This window comes from Monomorium pharaonis, chromosome 7, assembly GCF_013373865.1.
Source record: "Monomorium pharaonis isolate MP-MQ-018 chromosome 7, ASM1337386v2, whole genome shotgun sequence".
Lineage (NCBI taxonomy): Eukaryota > Metazoa > Arthropoda > Insecta > Hymenoptera > Formicidae > Monomorium > Monomorium pharaonis.
This window is the reverse complement of record NC_050473.1, coordinates 1,889,424-1,908,366: the sequence shown is the minus strand read 5'-3', so window position 1 is coordinate 1,908,366 and position 18,943 is coordinate 1,889,424. Positions and strand designations below refer to the sequence as shown.

The following is an 18,943-nucleotide window of genomic DNA, read 5'->3' as shown; positions in this document are numbered from 1 at the left end:
TAAACAAAATGTATTAATTTATTTTGAGTACGTATTTAGTTATAAGTATACAAACAAATAATGTTTTAATCAAATAAAATTTTTTAAATTTTATTTTAATAAATATTTTTATCTGTGCTGTGTATACACATAATTATACCACTATTATTATTATATTATGTAAAATAATTTATTTTTTAATAATTCATTGTTGCATGTAATAAGGGACTTCCAGGATTACGCGGAGAACCGGGCTCTCCAGGCCCTCGAGGTTTAGATGGACTTGCGGGAAAACCAGGACTTCCAGGACACGATGGGAAAGTAGGCCAAAAGGGCAACAAAGGCGAAAAGGGCGAACAAGGGTCTATCGGATCTCGCGGACTACCTGGAAGTTCGGTAAGAAAAGAAGTAAAAAGTATTATAATATTACGTGATTTGTGTCAATTCTATGCATATTTATGAAATAACTTATGTAATTTCAAAATAATATTAATTATCGTATCAATTAATTTTTTAGGGTTTAACAGGTTCACCAGGTACACCAGGTATACCAGGATTAGAGGGAAGACCTGGTCTACCTGGTCCTCCAGGATCGATAGGGCCTCCAGGACCTCCAGGGCCTTCTGGTTTTTCAGCTGTAAACAATAGTTTTAGTAGCACTGGTAGTCCTGGTCTCGAAGGACCTAGAGGTTCACCAGGTTCTCCAGGCATAGTAAGTATCTTGTTTAAAAGAAAAAAATCTAGAAAATATAATTAAAAATATGCAATCACAAAACTAATTATTTGATAAATTTTTAGCATAAAATAAACTTTTAAATTCTGCATTCGGACAATTAATTTGGTAACTGTACATAAATAAATCTTAAATTCTCGAATGATTAGCCAGGTGAAAAAGGAGCTCCTGGAGAACGAGGACCGGAAGGTCAAATAGGACCGCCCGGAATGCCTGGTAAAGACGGAGCGCCAGGATTGCAAGGTCCTCCTGGAAATAGAGGTCCAACAGGATTACCCGGACTTCAAGGTCTGCCAGGTCATAGTATAGGCGAAGCGGAAATTCGCGATATTTGCGCCAGTGTTCTGAGAGGTAATTTTCAACTGCAAATTATTTTTTTAAACATTAACGTTAAAGTTAATCAAAATTTAACTAATTATGCTTTAATTATCGACTTTCTCTGTTTTCGCAGTAGAGATAGAAATCAAACTAGTTTGATTAAACTCCAGTTAACTTTGATCAAGGTTTAGGCGACAGCTGCATTTTCTTATGAAATGATCGCAAGTGAATTGAAAACGCGCGATGTCGTCAATTCTGGAATATACCCGAATTGTGTGATGTAATCTTTTCGTTCCCTGACAGCACGCATATCCAAAATCAGAACACAAGACGTCTTTATGTTTCGATTTTGGACATGATGCTGTCCGGCTTATTGTCACCCTGTATGCATACAGAACAGATGACCGAAATGGCAGCACTAATGCAAGGTCCACCTGGTCTGCCCGGTCGGGGTCGTCCGGGCCGCCCTGGATTACCTGGTCCTCAAGGTCGCCCAGGTACACCCTCCGAATCAGAATCATCAAATCGCTTTTTTCTTGTGCTCGGCATTAATCGCATTAAATATCAACTGCTCCATAATGGGATTTCTTATTAGTTTATAGAAGAATTTTGGACGTAGAACAGAAGCTAGCTCAAGAGGAAATGTTTAGCAAATGACAACGGAGTTACAAGTTGTCGTAACACCATCATTTAAACGCTTGAAATATCATCGTCCCTCACGTTCCTATATAGAACTATAGCATATGCGAATGATGTGACTCATCGTGAATCACGTGACACTTAATAATATCGGCTCGGGATTAATGTCCCGATGTCGCGGTTACGCCCATAACGATAATGATATTATTGGCATGTGTCGTAGAGAGACTGAAAGAACTAACAGAGGGTCTACGAGGGCTACCCGGTTTACCGGGGCCGGCTCGACACGGCCGTCCCGGTCGAGCCGGAAAGAAGGGCATTCCAGGTACTTATCGCTCGGAACGTAATAACTCTCTAAAATATCTGGAAAATGGCCCGTTGAACTAATGGACACTTTTGCCGTACGCATGCAAAAATTAAATTAATCGAGTAATTTCATTTGCCTCTCATCGGGCGTAACGCTTTTTTAATGCATTAAAGTGGATATGTCTTTTTTTAAGGCAGCACATAAATCCGTTCTCTATTTTTTAGTATCTCTCTCTCTCTCTCTCTCTCTCTCTCTCTCTCTCTCTCTCTCTCTCTCTCTCTCTCTCTCTCATCCTTGCTCTTCATGTTTGCTTTCACTGACGTCCAGATAATGTAAACAAAAATTAAAGCATGACGCCTTCATATTTTATAAATTCGTTTATCGTTATTTGCAGCAATTGTGATTCTTACAATTAGTCACAATTAATTTCATTTCCGATTTGATTTAGGTGATCCGGGATCGCCGGGTTTGCCAGGGGAACGAGGATTCGTCGGTTTACCGGGTTCGCAAGGTCCCATCGGTCCGCAGGGGCCATCTGGTGAACGTGGGGAAAAGGGGGATAGAGGTCCCGAGGGAATTGGTTTGGAAGGTCCACTTGGCCAACCAGGGCCACCAGGTTAAATTATATTATAATAATTAAAAAATTAATCGCACAGATAGCGTCGAGAAATTATTACGTAGATTTTAGAATAGAGAGTGCGTAGTGATTGTATTGTATTTTACGACAGGGCCTCCTGGTAATGACGGCGTCGGTTTACCCGGAAGACAGGGAGACAGAGGCGAACCAGGTAGACCAGGTAAAAGGATTATTATATTTATAAGAAACAGAGTCTTTTTCTCAAGATAATTAATGGAATAATTGAAATCTTTATGATTTTGACTTTGTAATATTTGTAATCATTTTATGATTACAAATATTGTTTAAAATGTTGTGCAAATTTCGTGTTAACAGGTGTTCCTGGCGCGAGAGGACCGCCAGGAGCTCAAGGACCACCTGGATATTGCGAACTCTGCAATTACCCTGGCAACAATTACTTTCATAATCGTGGAAATGAGAAAGGTCCTTGAACAACTGTAAGAACTAATTTCTACGTAGCAAAAGAAGCACAAGAAGAAAGAGAAAGAGAGAGAGAGAGAGAGAGAAATGCCTCGAAACAATTAAAAAAATTATTATTCGATGTATTTTCTGACACAAGTACTTTTATAATTTCGTTCAATGTCTAAAAATCTCTTTTACGGAGCACTGCCAATGTAAAGCTAGCATTTCACTAGGTTAAAATTTAGAATTAACTTCGAATTCCATGTACTATTTAATAAAAGCTTGCTTCGCTGTAACAGCTTCTCAGTAAATTGCGGGATCCGTCACTTTCCCGCTGAACCTTCTGTAAAGTTGAAAATTAAATATCCGCGCCGCGCGGACGCGATTCTCGTGAGAAATTAAGTAGGAGATTTCAAATCGAGTCGCGCGCGCCGCCGCGGTCCGATTTCCCCCGTTTCTTTCCGTTCACAGAGGTCGGTCTCTCGGGCGATCGGACCGCCACCGTCCGGGGGGAGATCAGCCAGAGCGACGTGCCAGTGATGGCCGCGACGTGCGTCGGATCGGGATTCGTGCGGCGGGCTTGTTTACTGTGACGTCGTCCCCGGGCCACCGGGTAGGAATCCGCGTCTCGCCTCCGTTCACCGGGTTCGTCCGGATCGGCGGCCGCCAATCGCGTGCACACCAAGCGTATCGACCGCGAGGCGGACGTTCGTTCGTCCGCGTTTTGTCAAAACGAGCATTCGGTCCGTCCGGTAAGAGAGAGAGAGCGCGGCCGCTCTCTCGGATTAAAGACCGCCGGGCGTCTCGTTTTCCCCTTCTCCCTCCCCCTCCCCTACCTTTACTCTATCCCTCGGGGAGAGATCGCGATCCGTCCCCGTTAGCGATTTAATGACGAGTGAGCGTGGTGAGCGGTAAGGTGCGAGGGTGGCCTTCCACGGGACGACGACTCCACGCCCCCGTCGGTACCCTTTTTTTCCTCTCGCCGAAGACACGCGCGCAGAGAGCGCCTCAGGTAGGTAGGCAGGTAGACAGATAGGTAAACCGACCGGTAGAACAGGTTAGGTGCCCGCGGAGGCTGCCGCGAGGCGGTCCGTTTTCAATCCTTACAACCTCCCGCGATTTTTTGTCTCGCCGAAATATGTATTTACATTTTTTTAAATTGTCACGTTTCTGCGAGCACCGCAGAGAGCGAAAAAAAAAGACGGATTGAAGTTATCGTAGCGCGACCTAGGATTGAAAACGCTGCCGCTTGATTAAACAGTTATATGAATAAATAACAGTTATATAAATAAAAAAGAAATTAATTGATCAACTCGAAACCTCATTGATGCGTCACGCTAAAATTATCTACTAACGATCACTGCTCGGGATCATTCTACCTGGACCCTTCGAGAAATTAATGCGCTTGAAAAATTCATCTAATTGCGAACGTAACGATCCGAGCAAAAGTTCCAAAACAATTTCGTCCGTCGAGATAGAACGTCGATATTTCGCCCCTGTGTGCTCGGAGCCCCTGCGAAATCCTCCCGGCACTCTCGACCGCGAATTCGGAACGCGGGACCGCGCGCATTAAGTGACAGCTTGATACTGATAGACGCTGAATTATTGATGGGCAACCGCGGGAGAGGCATCATTTATTGACGCGCGCCGTCCGCCTTTGAAATTGATCGGGGAAATTAAGCGCGCGTATCTGATCTCTGCGGGATATGTAACGTTAAATTAAAAACGGGAGGAAAAAATAGAAACTGTCGAGATACTAGGCGCCGGACAAAGCGAGAAACGAGAGAATGCCGCCGCCGCGTTCTGCCGATTCAATGTTGAATTTTAATTAGCGCGTGTTTGTTTTAATTGAAGGATATTTATATTGCATAAGTAAAGAACGTCCGCGTGGTGCAATTAATTGAGAGGAGGATTACCCGGCTAACGTCCATTTTTAATAATTTAGATTAACTTTAATCTTACTTAACTTTCTCTTTATATTTTTCTAAATTTTTTGAAAAAGATAAAAATCGAGAAATAGATAATTTCTATCAATGCAGATTAACTTTAAGCTCTATTTAACTTGCTTGTTATTTTATTACAGTTTTAAAAATTAGAAAAAATTAAGAACTGGTAAAAACAGGCCTAAGAACGACTTCAACTTTTCGTTAATTTAATCGGCAAATTATATTACTATTACAACGATGTTTTATTGTTGATTATCAACTTTTATTGCAAGAGAGGAGAGGGAGAGAGATTAGAGATAATAAATTATGTAATTGAAAATGTCGCTTTACATAAACAAGTCTCATTCGGTATCAAATTAATTAAGATTAATCGGAGTTTGATTGCTTAAACGTCACCGAGAGGAAAATCTCGTCTCTCCTTTCAGGCCGCGCGCAAGCGCGTGGTTTATAAAGTTCCCCGCGCAAACAAATCGGAGCTTGTTGCTTTCATTCATTACCACACAAGATAATATCGTTTATATCTTCCGCACTTGTAGTAAAATAAATCAAATCAAATAATAATTGACGTATCTATAGACAAATTATAAAGTTAAATTGAAATCATATAAATATCAAAATTTGAAATTAAAAAAAAAAGAGAGAAAAAATAGCGAAAAGCGCGTACTTCTTGTGTGCCGCTTTCCAAAGCTCGATAGTAAACTTCGCAAGATGTTTCGAACATGACTGACGTAAACCGAGGAGAAATCGCCGTCTCGATCGCGCTGATTTCGATTCCTTTCCTCCAGTTTTACGCGGCTCCGATTGTCGGTCAGATTAAAGGGATTCCACGATGCGCGCTGAAGTTGGCCGCACCTCCCGGTCGCTCCGTTTCGCGCGTTCCTTCAAACGCGCCCGCGGCGGCCGCCCGGTGTTCCTTTCCCAGCCGTTCCACCGTTTCTTCGGCCGATCTTACATTTCCCCCCACCTGGCCCACTTATCGTATTGATTCAAACTTAGGTATCTGCGCTTAGTTCCCTCATTCTGCCGGGGCTATCGGCCGATTATTCTTTCATTGCTTCCTGATTGGTCTATTCCGGTCTATGATCTCGATCAATTGCTGAGAATAGCTAAATTGACGAGGCGGCGGTCCATAAAGATGAATACTTGCAATTCGTCTTTATTTTCCGGAAGAAAACATTAACATAAATATTTTTGAACAAAATATTATTTTTATAAATAATATTTGTAATGTTTTTGGAAATTTTTAGGCACTAAAAATTAAAAGACCGGAGGAATTGTTTTTTATTGTATTTAATAATAATTTTGTATTAAATTTCTTGTTAAAATGATTTTGTAATTACTCTGCGTAATATAACTTGAGCTAACTTATTTTTATTTTAAATAATATTTGAGATGTTCGAAAAATTTTTAGGCATTGAAAATTATAAGAGAAAAGAGAATTATTTTTCATTAAATTTAATAAAAATTTTTAAATCAATTTCTTGTTAAAATTATTTTAAGCTTACCCTATACGATATAATTACAGTTAATTTCAAGATGGAATTCTACTTATGACTTTTATGAATCATGTATTTTAATGTGTATTTTATGTAGATGTACATTCTCCGAGTCTCTTCAAATGTTTTCGTGTTACATGGCATATGAAATTATAAGTAGAATACTGTCCTGGATTCTGGCATGAATCTTACATCATTTAAAGCTAACATCTCATTTTTATCTTAAAAGTATTATCTCGTTCAAAATTATCGTATTGCAAATAAGTTATTACGTTGCAAAAATTTTGAATGCAAAGAAAATAATGGCGAAAAACACCGAGGAAATTAGTGGCTGAAAAAAAGTGTCAGATGAACGATCGGTTCTAAATCAATTACATCTTGGGGTATCGACGTTTTCTAACTAGGTCAATCCTTTACGGATTATATCATCACGGTTGAACAACCTTGAATTAATTCTTTTCCCGAAAATACAGTCTTCATATATAGCCTCGTAAAAAAGAGTCTATATAACGTCTGTCATGGGAGAGGTAAATATTAACGCGGTTCAAATTATCTCTCACGAAAAAACGAGCTGAAATCAAGTATTTCCTCTTCAATTTAATCTTATCAGCTATTATGAACACTGTCAAGTAGTGTAAATAAATAATACATATGTAATTTACTTTTCTTTTGAGTTTGTTCTAATCTTGAAATATCAGAGAAAGAAAATAGATATCTAACGTAAATATTCTTATAAGATAAGAAGTAACATGCATATTTGTAAAAGTATCAATAAAATTATGATATAGTTATAATTAAAAATTGTAATTATGAATTAGAAATGTTCTTACACAGCTACATTCGTACGCAAAGTCCTAGTTGAAAACGTATACTAATGACACGTGGCGCGCTTCCGTAAGACAAATACATGGCGTGTACTCTCTAATCATTACTAATTAGTTCTCTCTAGTCCGTCGTTGGATCGTTAGGTCGACGATGAACAGTCTCGTTCTCGTCACGACGCAACGTGACGCGCGTCTTACGAGCTACGAATTAAGAGCAGCCTGAGACTGATTGCGTATCCACGCGTGTCTACGCGTATGCACGGAGTGTTTCATCGACTCGCGACGCGGAATGTATTACTTGGAACTAGAGCTAATAGAGGAAATAATGAGGAGCGACGTTCAATGGATGCCGCGGCCTCATAAATTATTCTACGCGAGCTCAATCGAAAGATCAAATTTAACGATTAATTTCGGGAACCGTCACTATTTCGATGCGAGACGCGCGTATTAATATATCCTGAGCTATTTATTTCATTTCAAATATAACACCGCGTCACGTTATCGTAAGACATATAGTTGCTACATAATAATCGTTCAAAGAGATGCACGTGACAAAACGCTAATGAATTTGCGATTAGTCACTCCAGCGACCTTCGCTTCGAGCGTACTTGCCGATCTTTTATGTTGCGCATAAATTTACCGCTACAACTACGGGAAAAAAAATAAAAGAAACATCGCACAGTCTCGAGCGCAGGATCGTACTGCTCGTGTTGCGAAACGACGCCCGCTAGAAGCGATCGCGGAGTTGAAACGTGCGGGTAATTACCAATCAGGTGAAGAGGTGCATCATCATCCGTTCGTTTTTCGCAGTGAAAATGGCAGAGGAAGGCGCTGGCGGATCGGGAAACGGGAGCAGCGGCGAGACGAGCCGTTTGCAGCTTTTGCAGGAGATGCGACAGCAGAACTTCGACACCATACGATTCGCGTCGTACCGCACCGCCTGCAAGCTAAGATTCATACAGAAAAAAGTGCATTGTAAGTATATTTCTCATCTTCGACATAATTACTTCAAATCACTTTAGAAACAAAACACGCTTTATAAGATGTAAAAAAATTGAAATTATAATAATTATAAATATATTCTGATATTAAAATTAAAAAATTTATAAAAAGCGAAGTTGATCAGTTTGGCTTCTTAGAGAAACTCGTTCATTATAATATAATAAAATCCAGCTTGATTTATAGACTTTTATTTTCACTGTTTTGAATTATTGCTTGCTAAGTTTTTGTTTTACAATTTTTAAATCATGTTATTGTTATTGCGATATGTCGCATGGATAAAAGTTTTCGAACTCATGGACCGTTGAAATATTCTACATGATTAATAGGGCAAAGATCTTTAGGCTCGCAGTTCAGAAACGCTAATTTTCTCATACCTACGCGACTGTGTTAATGACAATTAACAGTTATCTTTGTGTCAGGGCGTCGGAATTTAAAGCGAACGTGGCTTTCACGCTTGCGTTAATTAATTAATCTTGTATAAAGAGATGTTAATAGGGTAAATGTCAAGGTATGTACCTTTTTAATAACGCATGCATGGTTTTGCGCAGTGCACAACGTTGATATATGGAACGTGATCGAGGCGTTTCGAGAGAACGGTCTGAACACATTGGAGCCGACGAGTACCTTGGGAGTGTCCAGACTCGAAACACTACTGTCTTCCCTGTTTCACGCACTGAACAAGAGAGTCCCGGTGTCGCAGCAGTCCAAAGTTGACGCTACCACGGCGTTGTTGATGAACTGGCTACTAGCCGCTTATACCAGCGGGTATGCTTGATAAGATAAAAACAACCGCTATACCTGTTATACACGAGCAGCATTTAATTAAACGTGCGATTTTCTTCTAGGGAGAACAATAAGATATCCGTGTTCTCGGTGAAAGTGGCTCTAGCAACGTTGTGCGCGGGAAAACTCATGGACAAATTTCGATGTAAGGGCCATAATAACATGAGATTTACAACAACGTAAATGTAGTCGTGACTGATTGTAAAATGCAATTGTATGTTTATTTCTAACAGTGCCAATTAGTCTTATCTATTAGATAATCTTGGTTTAATTTTTTCTTTTTTTAATTTAAAAAATAAGAAAAAACAGATTAAAGTTTATGTTGATAGAAATAGACAATACAACTGCGCCTTATAAGACCACAACTACTTACGACTACATTTATGTTATTGCAGAATGGCTTTAAGCCGTTAGCAATAGCAAATCATTTTTTTGCTCTCTTAGACCTGTATTCATAGTTGGTTTTTATTTCTAAGGCTCTTAGTAGTACTTGACTTATAAGACAATGTTTTATGTTTTAAGTCTTTGTCTTTATTGTGTAATGCATAATTATCTTAAACAGACTTCATCGTTTCATTCCGTTTGTTATTGATGATAAATCGTATAATATCAAAAATATTATATATACTAATTTTATTTTTATACACATATTACAAAAATATGTAGCATTAATAATAAACAATATTGTCTTAAAATTATATGAGTTAGCTACTTAGGGATCTCAAAATATTACTTGAGACAGTTTTGAAATAAGAATCAATTATGAATACGGCCTTAATCGATCACTGAGTCAAGTTCTTTAATGTTCATTAATATTTATCCTACAAACAGATATATATTCGCAAATATCCGATAGCAACGGGCACATGATACACTGGAGGTTCGCCGATTATCTGAAAGAGGTTCTAGCTTTAACCGCGGCAGTCTACGAGTCTCCATCATTCGGATATTCCGATGGTCTTGCTAATTCCATTTTTCCGGCGGTACGTACATACTGTATGTATATGTTAGTAGAGTAAATATTATAATGCGTTGCCATACTAAACGGATAATGCTTTATATGCGGCAGAACTCCAAAGTCACTGTAAACGATTTCCTGGATACACTTATGTCGGATCCTGGACCACATTGCTTAATCTGGTTGCCGTTATATCACAGAATGGCGGCCGTGGAAACAGGTAACTATACGAGAAATTAATTGCTCGGCGAATGAGATTCACGTCAACTTTCGTGTTTTTAGTTGCTCATCCTATTATGTGCGATGCGTGTCACAAGGAGAACTTCACCGGATTCCGATACAGATGTCAGAAGTGCCATTCGTACCAGCTATGTCAAGACTGTTTCTGGCGCGGTAAAGTTTCAGGAACACACAATAATGATCACGAAACGAGAGAGTATAGCAGTTTCGTACGTACTTTTGTTATGTGTATACACTGAATTATTTATCATCTTGTGTCATTTAACTTTTTAAGAATACAATTTGCGTTGACAGAAATCACCGAGCAAACAAATTGGCCATTCTCTGCGGAAGAGCTTCAGATGCGTTCCCGAGAAAGGGAAGAACAGTCTACCACGATTCCCGGAACAACCTGAGAAGACGTTAGATTTGTCGCATATTGTGTTAGTATCTTTATTGCTCGAATACAATTTTATAATTGCTCTTTGTGTTTCAACATAATTTTACAATCCAAATAAATTCCTACGTTCCAGCCCACCGTCACCTTTACCATCTCACAACGGTTTTCCAGATCCAGGATTTATGGCTCCATTTGATTCGGGTTCAATGGACAGTCGTTCGACCCTGAGAAGGTAAGTTTGAACGAAATTCTAATTTACAATTTATTTGCCTTTGCCATTTGCGCGCAGACGCCATGCTTTACTTATTCCTTTTGTATATTGTCCAGTATGGACAGTTCAAGAGTGGACGATGAACATAAATTAATAGCACGATATGCACAAAGGTTGGCACAAGAAGCTAGGACCATGGTAAGTCCTTTAACATTTACATACAATTTTACGCTTGCTATTTGGAAAGTCACTATAATTTGCATTAAAGCGCTAGTGTTCTTACTATCCTAATCCGTTAAATTTGCAAAGCCGTGAAAGTCAATTAAATTCTACCATTTTCATTATTGTGGCCACTCTCTGGCATTAGTATTAATTTTCACAACTGCCTCGTTGACAGCCTCGTACCGCGTCCAGAATGTCCCAGGCAGATCAAGCGGTAAGTACATATTATTTAGACCACTACTACAGAATTCGCCTCACGGATTGTTTCATGCGGGACGATATTCCTGGTTCCAGGGTCGAGCACCGTCGGATGTCAACCTGGCGTCATTGGACGCGTCGCGGGCGCAGCGTGAGCTTATATCGCAGCTGGAAGCGAAGAACAAGGAAATAATGCGCGAGATAGCAAGGTTAAGGTACACCTGTGTCGTTTATATTCCTTAATATCAAACCTAAACCTCGATTTCATCCTGTTGACCCATCCTAGGATCACGCATGTTCAGAACGTTCTGTTTCGCTTTGTGTCACCTTGGTTGCATAGCCTACACAACAACGAAACAAAGAGAAACGATACATACTTGTATATTACCGATTAAACTTACATTTCCTTATATAACAATACTCGAATTCGCGAAAAAATTATTAGAAATTATTGAAATGCTACATTCAAATTTAATATGTACACTATGAATTCCAACATTTTTTTCGCAAATCCAATAGTATTTTTTCATAAGAGTTTAAACGACTTCGTCGACGTTTTTGTCTCTCTCGAATTTGACATACATACTCCCATTAGATTCATACATCAATACATTCATATACATTAATCACACATTAATCACAACGCTTTTAAAATGATATATTCAACAAAGTGGAATATATTATTATTACATTTCTAAGATTGTACATGATATATTTCACTTTCTTATTAAATTACATCTAACAATTTCTTAATAAGTGTTTTATTCTCGTTCTATAGAAGGCAACAAGAGATTGAAGCTGCAGGTTTAGAAAATCCTGCGTTAATGTCAGAATTACGAGCTTTGAGGCAGAGAAAGGACGAACTGGAGACACATCTAGCGACGTTGCAAGATTCCAGAAGGCAGCTAATGGTACAGTTGGAAGGTTTAATGAAAATGCTTAAGGTACTTTCATGAACATTTTACAAATCTCAGAAATGGTAAATTTAAATTATACTAACTGAGAAAACACAATTAATAATATAATGCAATTTATTACGATAGAATCATCAAGCATCACCACGATCAACGCCGAATAGTTCGCCGCGAAGTACCAAGTCACCGCCTTTGCCACCCGGTGCCATACCGAGCAGTAGATCGGCACCGCCGACTCCTGGCGGACCCTTGTCTACGACACCTCAACAACAGCAACAGCAGCAACAACAACAACAAATGCAACAACAGCAAATGCAACAGCAGCAAATGCCGCAACAAATGTCCCAGAGCTATCAAAATCCCGTACCAACGACAGTGGCTAACGTGCAAGGCAATGCTATGCTCGGCACGATACAGAATCCCATTCCAGATAGCTTATCATGCGTTGGAGGCGATGTAAGGTAGGCAAGCATGCACAAAGAGAGAATATAATTATAAATGGAAAGGATAGAACCTTCTACAGTGCGAAAAGAGCGGAACAAAGACAGAGAAAATTATAAACGGACAAATATGCGTGATACATAATTGTATACACGTGATTTATATATATATATATGCAGACTAATATATTACATAGTTAGTAATTTGTTCACTTAGACATTCCAAGCGAATTTTAGAAATCTATGTACATTTCATATACATAAAAACAATCTAATAATGTAGGTACATAATCAGATTGTGCAGCTAATTGAATATGAATATCGATATTCGCAAGAATGTTACATAAATATCACTTATCTATATATTGAAGACATGTTGAAGACAGTAATTTTATGCTACGCGTCACATTGGACTTAATCCTTCCAAATTATTATCGATCAAGTAAATGATTTGTATTGCAAAAGAAAATCAACTTTGAAACAGAAACGCTCGAAAAGCAGGTTCATCACTTATTATATTATATTAAAATATATATACCCCGATCATGTGTTTATTAAAAAATTGATTTCTCTTAACATTATTGTAGCAATTGGCATAGAAATATTATTGCACAGTATACGACTACTTCACAATTTAGCTCGAGAGCTCTTAAATTCTCCTGCATGCGAATATGAGCGATTTCTAATTAAGCTAGTATTAAGAGCAATGTGGTACTAGCGCGAAATAAGTGAGAGTACCTCATAAGATGTTACTTAAATCGTCAGATTTATATCAACTTATAAATATATATAGTAGATATTTGTATATCCCATGTCATGTCGCTTTTAACCCTATTTGAAATAATTTTTTTAAGTTTTATTGGGTTCGAGATGTAAGTTTTTTTCGCGAGTATTCTCCTTTTAGTTTGCTACCATTTAGTCATCTTAAATATATCATTTTATGTACAGTACAAAAGCAACTATCCTGTAAGGAAAATACTGATGCGTTGAATATAAGTTTAACGCGTACAAGTTACCCATTCCATCCTCCTTTTTTGCTAAGCTTGTGTAAAATCTATCCATTCACCCTTAAAACATTGTTATTTCGTATTTATTACGCAAGCGTTGCGATATGTAAATATATATCATCCTGCAAGTACTGTAATAGTCAAATACTTTAATAGATCAAGAGATGAATCATTTGCGATGCGTTCAGAACTTTGCCATATTGATATAATTTTGTTAGATTACAGTTAGATTATATCATTACATTAGACACCAATAAATATCAGCTTCCTGAAATCATGCATGTGTGTATTGTTACATTCGATGAGTTGCCAATTTTAATTTAAAAATTTTGTAGATAGACGCTTATATGCCTTGGTCGCGCGAATAACTATAGCAAATTGAATGTATAAGAATTACGTTAAGCAGACTGAATAATGCTTGTGCAATAAAAATTGCATGCCGCAATTTTTGTTTAAACAACTTTTATTTTGAAAATTGCTTCGCGCCAAGAAAATAGAGATTTTCGATGTCAGGTCTGCGTTCAGGACAAACAGCTTACCAGGCAGCGGCTCCAGCAGTGCCAATAATAGTTTGGGCCGATCCTTAAGAAACGACTTACTGGTAGCCGCCGACAGCGTTACTAATGCCATGTCAACACTCGTGAGGGAATTAAATTCAGGTATGTTAAATAACAATGCACTATATAAAATCTAATAATAATAATAATAATAATAATTAATTAATTGGACGTAGATATATAAAAATTTTATTTGAAAATATTCCTCGATACTAATATGATAGAAAAAATTGAAAGAAAAATGTACATTACGGTTAAATATAGTGTATGAATGATATTTTTAGAATTTCTAAAATTATTTCTAAAAGTTCCATCACACATACATAGACTCAATACCGACAAAAATTCGTTTGACAAAGCTACGTCCAATTGTGCTTATAGTTTTAAATAGTATAATTACACAATGCGCTCAGCCTATTTTCCGCGATAGTATGTTAAATGCATAGTTGGTATATTAATTTACCAGAATATAGGTATTTACTATCCTACAATCAGAGAAGGTAATTTTTAAGAGGTAATAACGCCTCTCGTCATGAATTATACAGATCAATTTGATATTGCAAGCTTTTAGCTACAAAGTATATTAGCATTTATTGCCGTGTTCTTTTAGCTGATAGCATGTTAGTAATATGAATTATTAAGCGATTTCATTATATCAATGGAGTTGCCGTAAATATGTCAAATTTAATTGTCTCGGAGGCAATAGGTGAGCAATAGATAAACTGATCTGCATTACTATATCATGCGTAGTATTTTACAACAAAATCATATTTACACATTAATACACTGTTTATTATTATATCGCTATTTTTACTCCTGCTACTTTTACTATTACCACTCTCACTACTATTACACTATATAAATATATTAATTAGTGTTTCATGCCATTTCATAAAAAACGTTTCTTTTTCATCTAGCCACATTCTAACATATAAAATAGAAAAAGATATATTTCCAATTTTTCAAGATGGTAATGTCTCGCACACCGTACGTATGTTTCATTGTTTTCTTACTCGATTTAAAGCCTCAAAAGAAAGAAATAATACGACGCAGAATTTGTCTCTTTCAATTAACATTTATCTTTAAAATATTTTCAATCATCACATTTAAGTTGAATGTACAGGCATGCCACGTCACATTTATATACTCTTATGTCATCAAAAGGATCATATAGCATGAAAAAGAAAAACGACTCTTTATCTATTTCTAGTTTTAATATTCATATATGATCTGTGAAATGACCTATATAAATTCTATCTATATGTAAGATATTTTATTGACATTTGAACCGAACTTGGATGTCGCACTTTTATGTATATACGTTTGTATTCTGGAAAATCGCGTAAGTATGACATTCATTGCAGGAAGGTGAATAATGATCCGACGTTCTATTGTTTTGATCGTAAAATGTCGAGATAAGTGATTCTCGAATCTAGTTTTACAACATTTTGTATTATAAACAATTTTTATGCAAATTTTTAATAACACGCGACAATGGTTTTATATATACATATATATATATAAAGCATATGAAACTTTCGTACCAAACTATGTAAATACAGAATATACACACAATCCTATTAAAACATATTACACTTTCTACTTGCAGTATGTTTTTTTGATGAAATATAAAAATGTTTTCTTATACTTGATCTGGAAATTATTATTGAACAGAATTTTGCTGTCTACTTGCACATTTAAATTTTAGTATTAATTGTATTTAAAATACTATCTTCGAAAGTTTTTAACATTAATGCGAATTTTTAAAATTTTAATATTTAATGCGACCAAGAGAAAGTGCAATAGACATGGGATACTGTGTATTTTCACTATACAGTTTGTTTCCAAAACGTTCGGTGTAACATCGCATTCTATGAAACAAGTAACGAGAAAAATTTATGAACGCTATACCACATCATATATAACATATATAACACATCATCTTTAGATGCAAACGAACCGTCCTCATCACTTCTGTTCTGGAGGCTAAGTGCTAAAGTTAGTCCGAACGATTGGAACAGAGTCTGTATTTTTGCCTGTTGCCATTTCTACACGATTTCATTTATTTTCTTTCTAGAATAGAGAGTTAGTTAATATTAGCCTAGTGGAATAGCACACGGATTACACTACATGCAAGACTACAGATGACAGATGAGCAACAGCAATCTAATTCACAATTCCATAATATTCCAAATATATTAACTGTTACTTTGTAAAATTTAAAAGAAAATTTTGAAAGCAGAATTACTTTTAAACTAACTAATTCATACCTTAATACAAGTGTAAAATAAATAATTAGAACTAAAAAATTATTTAAGTCTTATATAAGCGTTACACAATAAAAAGATAATTAGAAATTAATAGATACGAAACTATACATAAGTATTTCGATAACGATAAGGACATATACATATGTATATCTTCCTAATCCTAAATTCGGTCGAGACAGACATTTCGATATACTATATACAATATACAAATGACACTTTAGACGTGTTGTGGAATGTGTGTGATGCACCCCCCGTGAATGTGTCCCGGTGGCTTGCAGACTCAGACCAGGAGGACCATTCTCACAACTCGGGACTAATGAACATCAGAAAACCGTTAGGTAAGTAGCTCTACTATCGATCTTGAGAATTTCATTACTTTTATTTCCATTTGCACCTTAGATATTCGCAATGTCGCTCTTCTAATTGAAACAATCCCGAAACTTTTCAAGCGCTCATTATCCACGAATTTCATATTGATATTTCAATTTAATTTTTTCTTTGGTACTTTCAACATTAATTTTACAAATATCAAACTGTACATATATGTACATACAATATATTCATATCTGAAAACATTTTTTCATTTCTGTTCATCTTCATAAGCATCACGCACACACACTACGATGTATACTTCTGACGATAATATTAAGATAAGTTGTCCTATAAATTTTTGTCGTATATCTTCATAAATGATTATTCTTTATTCGTCTATAATTGTAAGTCTATATATGTGCAAATGTCAGATAATATTTCCCTGATATGATTACCTTCTTCGAAGTTGAGACCTACTTGGGGAGACAGAGAGAAAAATGGAATTAAATTCAGCGAATAGAAATATGCTACTTTATCTTTTATCGTTTGAACCGAAAAAGTGACAAATATAATAAATAATCTCTGTATTTGTGCGACTAAATTTTGAAATGGGTCGCGTCTACTTATAGACTTTGAAGTCGGTGAGGATGGAGACGATAGCAGCGGCGGTGGAAATTCCTGGCGAGAGGAGCTACAGCGACGTTATCAACAGGACAATGACTTTTTGGTGGAATTGCGATCTCGTAATAGTATACCGCAAACACCATCGGCCACATTGTCTAGCGAACAGGAGCAGGAGAGAGGCGAGAGAGAAGAGGCAGATGGTGAGAAGGAAGATGAGGAAGAATCCAACTGGGCAGAAGCGATGAAAAGATGGGTCAATCGATAAATCGATCTAGCGAGGAGCACCGAGCATTAGGTGTCAGAGATACGAGTTTGAGAAATTAAATGAAAAAGATGCGACCGGATTACATACACCTACACGCTGTGAACTAATGCTTCAATTAGTATACAATGTAATCTTATTGAAAATTGGATGTTGTGCGATTTCGAAAAGCTATGCATTTTGTGGTACTTACAGTCGAGGGACGATGCGAAAATCGACAAATTGTAATTGATGTAATTGTATTTGACGAAAGTCATGAAGATTTTCACGTAAAACGTGATGTGTACGAAGTAACCAAGTACTGTAATTCATTCGTAGAATGGCGAGCATACAATGATTTTGCTACTGCGTTTATTTGCAATTTGTAATAAGACTGTCAGAGTTTGTTAAATATATACCCATATACATACTATACATATATATATATACACACATAACTATACGAATACGACTTGAAAATAAATATTTGCGTTTTATTACAATTTTTATTTGTTGTTATTATTGTTACCGCTATTTGTAATTACTATTAAGCGAATTAAATGCAATATACAAAAGTACAGTATGTATCTTGTAATTCCATCGCTTTAAAAACTAGTTTAATTTTAAGGAATTATATATCTGTACATATTTGAAACAAGATAATTGATAATTGTCGAAATGATTTTATCATCTCGCAATATTATTTATTCATGCAGACGTTATATTTATATTATACAAAAAATTTTGCACAAGTGTTACCATACTATTGACCAAACCTGAAGTAATTAACTGTAACAGTAAGGCAATTGCAGTTAAATCAATTTTTTGATATATATTACAAGTTTAGCAGAAACTTGGTTTGGAAAGCCAAAGTGTGTTTTTGTACATTCGTACCGGCACTTGACGTACAATAATAAAGCTATTAAATAAAAAAAGGAATAATACATAAACGAGTATAGAAGTATCTGACACATTAGATAACGCTTCGAATGACGACTTTGAATTTGTTCACATTTACAGTTGCAGAATACGAAAGAGTAGAGGAACAAAACTAGTCTTACGTACAAAGTACTCGTTTTTCAGTTCCTAGGATATAAGAGAATATTTCGATTAATAATTCAACTGTTAAAACATGACTGCTATCGATAAAAACTAATGCGTTTTGTAATATTTAAATGTCCTGTCCGCAAAGTATCCTGTGTATATATACGCATGTGACGTCCGAATTTCCCTTTGTCTATCTCTTTGCGTATGAAAATGATGTAGCGCCTATGGAAACTGAATAAAAATTTATAGATACATAA

General features: G+C 36.6%; 2 protein-coding genes across 14 annotated transcripts in view; both read left to right on the top strand.

Moving 5' to 3' along the window:
- Window positions 1-7,934, top strand: part of LOC105830646 (collagen alpha-2(IX) chain) — a 20,712-nt gene extending 12,778 nt beyond the window's left edge. Inside the window, exons 13-20 of one of the 8 annotated variants that reach the window (XM_012670104.3) lie at window positions 205-375; window positions 497-691; window positions 862-1,063; window positions 1,426-1,527; window positions 1,893-1,994; window positions 2,425-2,592; window positions 2,705-2,773; window positions 2,929-7,934. In XM_012670104.3, coding sequence (XP_012525558.2) covers window positions 205-375; window positions 497-691; window positions 862-1,063; window positions 1,426-1,527; window positions 1,893-1,994; window positions 2,425-2,592; window positions 2,705-2,773; window positions 2,929-3,044 — 1,125 coding nt within the window. In that variant the 3' untranslated portion in view covers window positions 3,045-7,934. Of the gene's footprint in view, window positions 1-204; window positions 376-496; window positions 692-861; window positions 1,377-1,425; window positions 1,528-1,625; window positions 1,847-1,892; window positions 2,071-2,424; window positions 2,593-2,704; window positions 2,774-2,928 lie in introns of those variants that run through there. The other 7 variants (XM_012670106.3, XM_012670105.3, XM_012670107.3 and 4 more) reach the window with 7 other exon arrangements.
- LOC105830647 (dystrobrevin beta) lies at window positions 3,543-18,943 on the top strand. Of its 6 annotated transcripts, none has more exons than XM_036289277.1 (17): window positions 3,543-3,628; window positions 8,092-8,256; window positions 8,832-9,048; window positions 9,129-9,211; window positions 9,898-10,049; window positions 10,136-10,244; window positions 10,307-10,473; window positions 10,559-10,686; window positions 10,777-10,875; window positions 10,971-11,052; window positions 11,252-11,290; window positions 11,371-11,489; window positions 12,053-12,218; window positions 12,318-12,649; window positions 14,149-14,294; window positions 16,684-16,800; window positions 17,404-18,943. In XM_036289277.1, the coding sequence occupies exons 2-17, from the start codon at window positions 8,097-8,099 to the stop codon at window positions 17,661-17,663; spliced, it is 2,376 nt and encodes a 791-aa protein (XP_036145170.1). In that variant the 5' UTR covers window positions 3,543-3,628; window positions 8,092-8,096; the 3' UTR covers window positions 17,664-18,943. The 6 variants fall into 6 exon arrangements, with proteins under 6 accessions (XP_036145170.1, XP_012525573.1, XP_012525571.1 ...); XM_012670119.3 differs by having other exon boundaries at window positions 3,571-4,027; window positions 11,028-11,052; XM_012670117.3 differs by having other exon boundaries at window positions 3,571-4,027; window positions 11,371-11,483.

Coding starts and splice junctions, on each gene's coding strand:
- LOC105830647 (XM_036289277.1), top strand. CDS start 8,097: ATGGCAGAGGAAGGCGCTGGCGGATCGGGAAACGGGAGCAGCGGCGAG. Junction 10,876..10,970: donor AGTCGTTCGACCCTGAGAAG/GTAAGTTTGAAC, acceptor TATATTGTCCAG/TATGGACAGTTCAAGAGTGG. Junction 11,291..11,370: donor TGTCCCAGGCAGATCAAGCG/GTAAGTACATAT, acceptor TCCTGGTTCCAG/GGTCGAGCACCGTCGGATGT.